The sequence below is a fragment of the Diorhabda carinulata genome, chromosome 8, assembly GCF_026250575.1.
Source record: "Diorhabda carinulata isolate Delta chromosome 8, icDioCari1.1, whole genome shotgun sequence".
NCBI lineage: Eukaryota > Metazoa > Arthropoda > Insecta > Coleoptera > Chrysomelidae > Diorhabda > Diorhabda carinulata.
In genome coordinates this window covers 19,353,784-19,364,893 of record NC_079467.1, presented here as the reverse complement: position 1 = coordinate 19,364,893, position 11,110 = coordinate 19,353,784, and the positions used below count along the sequence as shown (strand labels likewise).

The 11,110-nt window shown below is 31.6% G+C and overlaps 2 protein-coding genes across 4 annotated transcripts; one reads left to right on the top strand and one right to left on the bottom strand.

The window, feature by feature from the left end:
• Positions 1–203: 203 nt before the first annotated feature.
• LOC130897340 (ras-related protein Rab-30) lies at positions 204–7,217 on the bottom strand. 3 transcript variants are annotated; one of them, XM_057806142.1, is made up of 5 exons: positions 7,033–7,217; positions 6,646–6,977; positions 6,409–6,592; positions 6,106–6,257; positions 204–3,750 (listed from the first exon to the last, which is right to left on the bottom strand). In XM_057806142.1, the coding sequence occupies exons 2-5, from the start codon at positions 6,814–6,816 to the stop codon at positions 3,646–3,648; spliced, it is 612 nt and encodes a 203-aa protein (XP_057662125.1). In that variant the 5' UTR covers positions 6,817–6,977; positions 7,033–7,217; the 3' UTR covers positions 204–3,645. The 3 variants fall into 3 exon arrangements, with proteins under 3 accessions (XP_057662125.1, XP_057662127.1, XP_057662126.1); XM_057806144.1 differs by lacking the exon at positions 204–3,750 and adding an exon at positions 3,790–5,860 and having other exon boundaries at positions 7,033–7,204; XM_057806143.1 differs by lacking the exon at positions 204–3,750 and adding an exon at positions 3,790–4,470 and having other exon boundaries at positions 7,033–7,204.
• A 235-nt stretch (positions 7,218–7,452) lies between these two features.
• LOC130897333 (sterol regulatory element-binding protein 1) lies at positions 7,453–10,876 on the top strand. The gene has a single exon (XM_057806132.1). It carries the CDS (start codon positions 7,633–7,635, stop codon positions 10,813–10,815), a length of 3,183 nt encoding a protein of 1,060 aa, XP_057662115.1. The 5' UTR covers positions 7,453–7,632; the 3' UTR covers positions 10,816–10,876.
• Positions 10,877–11,110: the final 234 nt, after the last annotated feature.

Here is an 11,110-nt window from a genome sequence, read left to right as displayed (position 1 = left end):
TTATAGTGTCTAGTATCACTGCGTAAATAGATTGAGTTAGTAAGAGACAGTATGTATAAATTCACCCCACCGTTAATAAATAGTTTGAATAAATAAAAAAAAAATACATTGTTCGTCCAATTTTAGACTTCCAATATAACCGAGCAGAATCGGATTCACGGTTCATGTAGTGGACGAGTTCGTAACAATATAAATAAAAACAATTTTATAGAATGTTACAATTTTTAATTTTCTTACGAGTCTTTGGTTTTTTAACAATATAAAAAAAATAATACACAACCACCTACACCACAATTTAGTGCCATACTAGTGCTGAAATAAATATATTTACATACTTTAAGCTTTTAAAGTAGCAAATATTTAAAAAAAATAACAATGTTATATATATATCACTACTATCAATGTATAAATAATTTCATATATGTGTAAAAAAATGTAAATTAATAAGAAACAATATAAATGCGAGAAATTATAACAATAATCATATAAAAAAATAATAAGTGATGGAATAATTTTATTTATATATTAAAAAAATCACGTGATTTAAAAAATACTTTTTAAATATCGCATTTATCTTAAGCTACTATCACACGATGCGTCAAACGCTTACAACTTTTGGATGGATCTTGTAGTCATAGTGCGCATGTCATTCGACCAATTTTTTGTTTCCGACTGTTGACCGTGTAAAGTCGATTTTTTTATTCACAAAGTCAAAAAAGTTGCAACGAAATTGGAACCAACACTTGTGATACAACTACACACACTTCTTGTATTTTTGCGCGTGAATGCTACGTGTTTAGTATGAAATACCAAAGTCGCCAATATCATCCAATTTATGTCAAAAGAATTTATATCTGTTGTACGCTGGTGATATTTAAAAAAATGTATTCAGTTCAATCTAGAGAGGAACTATCGCAAACAGGAGATCATCATCCTGTCCGATAGACAAGCAGTTATTAAAGCTCTTAGCTCCAATATCATAAAATTAAACGAGCTAAGCAGGGACAGACAAGCCCTTTTTGGGACTTGAGCTCTTCTGTGGTATCAGCTACACAACAATGGAAAAAGCAATGGAAAAGAAGGTAGATAGGAGCAAAACCAATTATTGGAACAATCTACACGGGCTGAGACAATCAAAGACTCTTCTGGGAGACTATAACCAGAGTAGATCTGCTGTAAGTAATTAAGAACAATCTACGAATATTAACAGGAGTTCCATCGGGACACTATCGCCTCAACGATCACCTGAAGACGCTAGACTTAGAAGATAATGTAAGGACGAAACCTTCTATCCACAGTCTCTCGAAGTGTGAAGCACTACGAAGCTCCAGAGCACCACTAGACGTTTCAAAAAGAGTGAGATTAACACCTTCTGATTAACTGTAAACACTGGGTTCTTCAGTATTGCAGCAAGAAAAGGGGACACTATAGATCGTTTGTGTATACGAGACACCAACATCCATAAATACATATATCGTCACTTTTTTGCTACGTTTTCAATTCTTTAAGTAAGTTTAGGTAAGGTTCCAGCCTTGGTTCGTCGATGTTCAGGCGTTCGTTCGAACGCAATGTTGACGCAAACGTTGAACGCATCGTGTAGTACCGGCTTTAAAGGGAACAACAATATAAAACACAACAAATATTATGTTGAGATCGTTCAGTGACAAAAGATTTTCAATATATATTTAAATAAATAATAATAATAAATTATTTATTTGATCTTTCCCCTTGGTGTATATTTGTGAAGAATTGTCATTTTCAAGTAAATTTTTCCCCCAAATAAAGCCTAAACAACCATCATAATTCATGCAGTAGAGGGTTAAAATGACATTAGTAGTTATTTGGAAATAGTGAATATTTATCAATAAGGATTATCGAAAATTTGGTATTTACATGTTTATGCATTCATAAGAATTTAGAAAACCTGAAGATAAATCATAACACTTTCATTGTAATAATTTTATAAATAGAAATAAAATCCAGTATTCAGTATCGGGAAATCCCCAAATATTCTGTAGCTTTCATAAGTTTGATAGTATTATTAATCATATCAATAAATATATCACACCTCTGGTGAAATAGTGTCATAAGTAAAAAAAATGAACCATAGAGTAATAATAATTGAATTTTAATTTCGTTTTCCACTTTCCTGATGAAAACTCTAAAACTGGCAGTTACTGTAATAGTAACTATTCACATGACAATATTTTAATTCAAATTTTCAAGTTTTCTAGCACTAATGGTACAATGAAAGAGATTTTCTAATTTTTTCACTTATAACACTATTTGAACGAAGGTGCGTTATGTAAGTTTAGGAATTATTTGAATGAATTAAAAAATTTATTATTTGATACATTGGAACAGAAAATTTTCTAGAAACTCGTATATTAACAAGTTTCCAAATAATGTGATTATATAAACCTGTGAAATAGCATTAAATATTAAAAATATATTCTATAAACTTAATTAATTGTGACTAGTCAGGTATAAAGTAGATAAATACAATTTCAAACAAAAAAAAATCAGTCTGGGTTAGACAAAAAAAATTATCATAACTAGATGAAAAAAAAATTTTAACAAATCTAATAACACTTTTTAATATCCGAATATCTAATAGAGAGTAAAACTTTCAAAGATATCAATAAATTTAAATACCTAGGAGAAAATATAAACAACCACTGTCATATAAGAATGAATACAAAATGGTGATAAAACCTAATTTGCAAATCTGAATATTCCGAAAAACAAACCAATAACAAGAAGAACGAAGTTAAAAATCTACAGGACTCAAATAGAGAACTTATAGCGATGAATGTTGGGTGTTCACACAAAAAGATTGAAAATATTTGTGAAAAAAACATTATGAAGGAATTTGAATGAACTAAGCTAATTGAAGAATCCAAAATAATAGAGAAAGGGATGAAATACTAGGTAATGAAAACATTATCCTATTCATTAAAGCTCAAACATCAAGATGGTTTGGCCACATTCGAAAAATGAATGCCTAAGATAATCATGAATCCCAAAACATACATCAGTAGAAAAAAAAGCAGACCCAGTATCAGTTGGATCAAGTTACCAAAGACTTATGAACAATGAATATGTGAGGATACGGAACTTTGATGAGAAATAGGCCAACGGTCACACTGAGGCGTGAAGCCAATTAGTAAGGTAAAGGGATCCAATTAAAAAAATTTTTTCCAGTTTTTAGTAACACTCCATACATTTCAAATACACTAAATTCCATCTCAATTTATGTCGCTAGTATACCGTTTATAACAACAAATTTGGCATCACTCTTTTCTACTAAAACAAAAAAAGGATTTTTTGGAAATACTGGAGAGTCTGAATCTTACCCAAAAATGTTATACGTATTGACACCGAAAAATATTATTGAGTTTTTGTTATTATTGTAAATATTAATTTGTCTATGAAAATATGGAAACATATGTAAACAATCTGGTAATAAAGAAAAAAATGATTTAGGAAATATATCAATGACAAAATAACTTTCTGGTTCTAACCTCTTTTCATCTAGTTATAACAAAAATAATATTTTCTTAAAATCTGGCAATTACTCAAGTGGAATACTGAAATAAATCGCTGTATATATAGTTTGGAACCCAAAAAAAGCGCGTTTACAAACTACTGTAATCTGCTACAACAACTAGAATCGTTAATGGTCGATGTCCTACCATCGAGAGTTTGATTATTAGAATCATATCTAGGAAGATCTCGATTTCTCGCTTGCTGAAACATATAAATTCGTGATAGTCGATTTAAATCCAATTAGAAAGCAACTTTTATTGTTCACAGTTAACTTTATTATATACATATATAGTACTAATCCAAATTCAATTAAAAGTACATTATCTGGTGAGGATGTCATTGTCAATATTATTGTCCTTCCTAGTATGTAATTTCGAATAGTCTTGCGGATTGAGGGCTCAAAATAAAAGTATCCAAGAGTTTTTTAAAATGCCAACGTTTTGATCTTTTATTTGATTATATTATAACTCAAACGTTGATGAAGATAAACAAGTAAACAAAAAATTGTGAAATTAAAAGTAAAACAATAATCAGATAGTTAGTCAACACTGACCAGACTAGAATAATTCCAACAGTTTTTACCGTTCATGATTCTGTTAGAAAAGTTTGAAAGTATTCATTGATAGATAGATAGATGTATCTTTACAGGAGAATTATCTCTTCGTACGTAATAAGTATTTTATCTTTTGACTTACGTCTAGTAATTTAAAAAGGTATGTTATTTGCACAGGTTTTTAATTTTTCATTTTTCTTTTGATTTATCCAAGAACGTTCTCATTTGTTTATAGTATATAGTTTTGTCTTCATCAACGCTAGATTTATAAGGTACCATATATTTTTAGCCTTGATGAAGATCAAAGAAAAGATCGAAACATTGACAGTTTAAACAATTCTTGGACAGTGTTATTTTGAGTCTTCAACCTGAAACACATTTCGAAATTTTATTATCTTTAAATTATTGGGAGAAATTTAGATACAAAATTAATATATAGAGGTGGAATTGAAGTTGTGTATGTACATTTGAAAAACCACAAAAAATTGTAGGGCCTTTTTTAATGGCACATATTTCCTTCTTCTTATGACTTAATTTTATGTGGGCATGCTTGAAATCTCATTTCCTCCAAAAGATTATATATTAATAACATTTCAAAGATGTTAGCTAACCATATCATCGATTAAATTTCACTTTCACTTCCTTCAAAATAATTGTACATTTCTCTAAGTGAGCAAACAGTAAATATCAGTAATGTACTGGCATGCATTTTAATTTAAACTAGGTGGGTTTAATTCTCCAAATTACCCTACTGACCCACTGACGTATACATAACTTGACTGGATACAGCATTGCTCAAACATTTTATTTACTCAGGATTCACCTCGTTCGGTCAATTTTCTGTTAATTATTTAAAAAAATAATAGGGTGGCCTGCTAACTTAAGTATCAAGATAGTGACCACCCCTATAATATAGCTCTACTTTTTACAACAACTAAAACTAATTACAGATAGATAATTGCTGTTCAGGAAAATGTCATTGCCAGCATCGAAACATGTCGGCATCCGGGGTAAAAAGGGAAAAAACCATTTTTACGTATGAAGTCCGAAATAATTTAATAGTAAGAAATGGCTTTTCCCAGTTTTACCCCATAAGACAACGAGCCCCGAGATCGGTAATGTTATTTTTATGGCAAATTAAGTAACTATTTACGTGCTTTGTTTTATTTGTTGTTTAGAGAGAGAGCTAATATTCAAGGGGGTGGCCTGCTATATTGATAGTTGAGTTAGCTGGTCACTCCCTGGAATATTGCATCCCTTTGTACAGATATTTAAACTGAAATCATAGATAATTGAAATGTTTTTTTTTCATTTTGCCCCAGATGCCGATGCGCCCCAATGTCAGAAATGTTATTATCTTGAAGGGCAAAACAAGCGACAATTATCTATGCAATTAGTTTCAGCTATTTTAAAAAGGTGAGCAATATTCTAGGAATAACCTACTATTTTAATACTCAAATGAATGGGTCACCCCATTTTTTTTTAATAATTACTAGCAAATCTGGGAATTTCACGGCAAAAATGGCCGTTTTCAAGCTTGACAGAACCTTATATCAGTGCTTATATCTTCTCGCAATCTACACAAAATTTCTGCAAAGCAAGCATAAAAAATATTGAGATCAGCTGTACATCCTGGTCTTATTTGATTTCTCTAAGTCTCTTGGAACCTTCTTAGTGCTGAAGAGCTCTACAATTGAGCCATATGGAATATTTGTGTAGCTCATACTCATAAAAAGTCTTCTCTAATCAACACAATACCTGCAGCAGTTTGTTTGGAAGTAAGATTCTAATTTTCATTTCAATGTCTTTAACAGAGAGGTACTGAGCTAGATCATATTCTTACAGATATACTTGAGTTAAGAAAATTAAACCAAAAGAGAATCTGAAGTTGGTCCATTGAAAATTTCAATTGAATAATGAATGATTACTAAATAGTGTGATTATATCTTGGAATTAGTTAAAATTGTTGAATTTTAATAAATTACTGTAAGAAATCTCCATACCTTCATAAGATCTTCAGCAATCTGCATAAAAAGTTTTTCTACATTATCAGATTCTTTAGCAGACGTCTCTAAATAATACATATTGTGTCTTTCAGCAAATTCTTCCCCAACATGTGCAGGTATTTCCCTGTCTTCTCTATCGATTTTATTACCTATAACAATTATATAGAGAAGATTTTATCAGAAACTAATGTAATGTTGTCACATTGCTAAAAAAATAATGTAAATATAAATTTGTCTCAACATTGTAGTTACTTGTAAATATTTTCTATAAAAAAGAGTTGTATGGTATGGAACACTTACCAACAAGAATTCTTAATACTTTACTACTAGCATACTCCTCAATTTCTCGTAACCAATCAGGTAAACAATCAAAAGTCGGTTGTGAAGATATATCATAAACTAAAATAAGGGCATGTGCAGACCTATAATAGCTTTGAGTAATTGATCTAAATCTCTCTTGTCCAGCAGTGTCCCAAATTTGTAACTAACAAATGATTTTCATTTATATAATGTACATAATTTACAATATATGCTTACTTTAACTTTTTCATTTCCAACTTCTACTGTTTTGATCATAAAGTCAACTCCTATAGTAGCACCTTGTCCAGGGGGAAATAATCCCTGAGTAAATCGTCTAACTAAACAAGTTTTACCAACACCCGCATTTCCTACTAAAACAACTTTAAACAAGAATTTGTAGTCATCCATACTTTACTAAATTCTGAAAACTTTTATAACAAACACTTTATGTGCATTAATTCGTAACTTTCATTCTTTTGGCATCTAGTATAATTAGCGTAAAACTTCCTGTCTGCTATTATTGCTTTATATCCTATTTGGAAATATATGTTTATTGGTTCAATATAATTCTGAAATAAAAATTACGTCATACAGGTGTGAATATAAATGATCATTTTCACCAACTTGATTTCACACTGCATCTACAGAATAATGTCATATTAATTAATTCGGTCCACTGCCAAAGTTATTAAATTCGGATGCTGCCTGATATTGTACATTTTTGATATGTAGGTAATTTAATTGGCAATTTTCATTGATTTGAATAATTGTTATGGTGTTATGGCACCTGTCAACTATTTTGCTGACGTAGCTGTGCGTTCGTATAGTTGTCTGAGATGCAAAATTTGTTGAATACGTCTATTTCTTTCCTAAATCAGTAATCTAGGACAATCTTTGTTTACTACTTGTAATAAATAGTAGTGTATAAAATGCTTTTTCCATTATATCATCAATTAATTGATTCTTTTCTATAATTAATGTTTGTCGCTCGTTTAAAGAATTGATCACAACATGATTGAAAATCATTTATGACAATGACCTGCATCTGTCATTGTCAACGTGTCAATCGGGTGACAATAATAATAACGCCATTTTGAATAATTATTAATTATTTGCGTCTTACTGTGTGTTAAATATATAGAAAACAAGTTAAGGCCTAGGCCTATCACTAGTGGAAGTTCCAAAACTTCTCTACCACATCAAGAGGGAAATTTTTTTTTCAAAATGGATGAAAATCAAAGTTTTTCATCTCACGAAGATTTTGGACAAATTCCTGATTTGTCAGCGATAGACGATATCCTAAATCATTGTGAAAATGATCTATTTAAAAGCGAATTATTCAATCACGATGCTCTGATGGCTCTAGATGAAAATATTCCTATCGATTTAATGGACTTTGAAGATACACTCCAAAAAACAAACTATTTTCCTTTAAATACCAATTCAGAAGAAATAAAACTCCCCGAATCGTATTCTTTGGCTGATAACGTGAAAAGCAGTCCGATACAAGCACTTCAAGTAACACAACCTGTTGTCCAGAATATTCAAATTGAAAATGTGCAGGTACCAGTTCAGAGTATACAAAATCCAGTTATCATTTCTTCGGCAAATCTTCAGCAGACTACTCAACCCGTAGTTTATACAGCTAGTATTCCGATTCAGAATCAACACATAATATTACAACAAAGTGCTAGTACCTCCAAAGGACAAAATGGAAAACAGAAAGGACAAAGAAGTGTTTTGGTACAAAATATTCAACAGATACCCGTCGATCAGATGCAACCTGTTGTTTTACAAGCAAAAATTTTAAAAACTGATTCCCAAGTTATGACACCAACAGTTATGTATACAACAGCTGTTTCTAATACAACATCCCAATCGATACCAACTTTGATAAGTACCAACAGAATTTTAACCACCGGTATTCCATTGGTATTGGAAGGAGAAAGTAAAGTACCCATAAATAGAGTTCAGCCTGCTGGTAAAGAGCATAAAGTGAAAGAAGTTAAGAGAAGTGCTCATAATGCCATTGAAAGGAAATACAGAACTAGTATAAATGACAAGATTATTGAATTGAAGAATATGATTGTAGGAGAAGATGCAAAATTAAACAAATCTGCTATACTCCGTAGAGCAGTAGAGTATATTCATTTTCTACAGAATGCGAATGCTCGTCTCAAGCAAGAAAATATGGCTCTAAAGATGGCGGCTAGACAAAGTTCTCTTAAAGATCTTCTCACTACAGGAGAATCCAAGTACCATCCAGAAGACACTCCTCCTCGTTCTGATCACTCTTTCTCTCCAGATCATTCTCCTTTATCGAGTCCAAAGTATTCTGTAAACATTAAGGATGAAAGTCAATCTTTCTCTCCTAATGATTCACTATCTTCAAGTCCAGAGTATTGTGCAAATATTAAGGATGAAAGTGATGAAGAAGAAATGATGACATCTATTCGCAAAGGAATGTTGGATAGCTCTAGAATTTCATTGTGTATGGTAATGATGGTAATTTTAGTTTTCAATCCATTCCAACTTGCTGTTGATAAGTATGTTAATGTGGATTATAACAAACAATTTGAGAAAAGAGGTATATTATGGTCAGAATCAACATCTGTATCATTCATGCAGTCTACTGTTATTTTATGGATATTGAACATTTCAATTTTGGCTTTTTGTTTGATAAAAATGCTCGTCTATGGAGATCCAGTTATACCATCTAAATCGAAAGAAGCCCAGAAATTTTGGAGGCATAGAAGACAGGCGCATTTATATCTAAAAAAAGGAGAAAAGTTGGAAGCTAACCAAGAACTGCTGCGTTGTTTGCAAGCTTACAATATTTCACTTCCTACTAGCAAATTTGATTTAGTGATGTGTTTTGGTTGGCAATTATTCAGGCAAATTCTTCATAGATTGTGGATTGGAAGATGGTTGTCGAAACATGTTGGAGGATTTTTTGTCGATTCTAAAATACGTTACGAAGCCCAAACTTCATGCAAAGAATTAGCTTTGGTTTTCAACGATCTTCATAAAATTCAGTTGGTTAGTGGTTCAGAAGAGAGTTGTCATTTAATAGGATTGATTACTTGTTTAAACGCTTTAAATTTGGCAGAAGCTGCTAAATACCAAATAAAATCAGTCGATCTGATTGACGTGTACGTTGGAGTTGCTCTGAGAATTAAAGCCAGTTTGCCAAATTTCACTCACTTCTTACAGAGATATTATTTAGGATTGGCTAAATTGTCATCCTTAAATTCAGTTGATGCTATACCTAAACGTTTGCAATGGTTGATGACTCCATATGGTTATAAATTTTTTGTTTCCAATAACACCAACATCAACAAAACTAGAAATTTGCCTTTTAGTTGTATAGGAAACAGCGTAGATCCACTTGCGATTCAAATGAAAATTTACAGGGAACATCTCTTGGAGAAGGCGCTCTCGATACTAATAACACCCGGACAAAAAATTGATAGTAATCAAGATAAAAAAACTGATATAAGTGAGGCTTTGATGTATATTGAACTTCTCAAAGATAATGTTGCCGTAGATGCTCGTACAGTTTTCGGGGCTTCTTCTGAAAATTGTTATCAGGATAAAGTCGCCCAGTGGTGGATGACTTTCTTGTCGATAGCTTGTCATTGGCTTTTGGGTAACGAAGATGCTGAATATTTCTATAAGAAGATTGAAATGATACCAGAACCCTTAGTTTCACTCAATGATCCGCTACCTAAATGTATAGTTGCAGCTTTTGTGGCTAGAAGAGATTATTTAGATCAGAATTCAAGCAACAGTCCAAAAAAAATTTCACTACAGTGCGATTATGCTAGTCATTTATTAGCAGACAGTTTAACATTCACTATTTGCAAAAATATAAAAGATCGCAACGTACTTTTGGCCCATTTATTGGTATGCGATTGGCTTTTGGAAACGAGAACTTCACTTTGGGAGGATTGTGTTAACAGAGGTTTAAAAACACCCGTTTCGAACGGCATTTTAACTTCTTATCAAATGGATTTATCCTCTTTAAGAACACTGGCAGGACACATTCCGAGTGCTTTAGCGAGAGTCTTTTTGTATGAAGCTACTGCTAGATTAATGGCAGGTGCTGCACCAGGTAAAACTCAACAACTGTTAGATAGGAGTTTGCGACAGAGACACGGTAAATATTCTATTATATGTGGAAAAGGTGATAGGAATCGCCAAGAATTTGGAGGAGAGCGGCAACATGCGACTGCCCTGTATATGGCTTGCAAATATTTACCGGGACCACTTTTGTCTTCACCCGGTGAAAGAGCAGGAATGTTAGTAGAAGCTGTCAAAACTTTGGAAAAAATTGGAGATAAAAAGAGGTTGCAAGATTGTTATGAACTTATGAAGACTCTAGGTACTAGTGTTATAAACAATTAATATATTCCAATACAAATATTATATCAAGTTACTGTAATAAAAATATTGTTTTTTATCATAATTTTCTGTACCTTTATAAATTCATAAAATATTTTAAAACATAATTTGTGGTTTATTAACATTTTAATAAAAGTAACCAAAGTTCAGTTTATGTATATATTATATAAAAAAAATTTAAGGTCAAACTTTAACTACACATTAAGAAATATACAGGGTGTTTCAAAATTCATGGGGTGATTGTATGAATTTAAGATAGGTCTCTTCTATAACATTTCCTCAGTCCACTCCTTTTCTA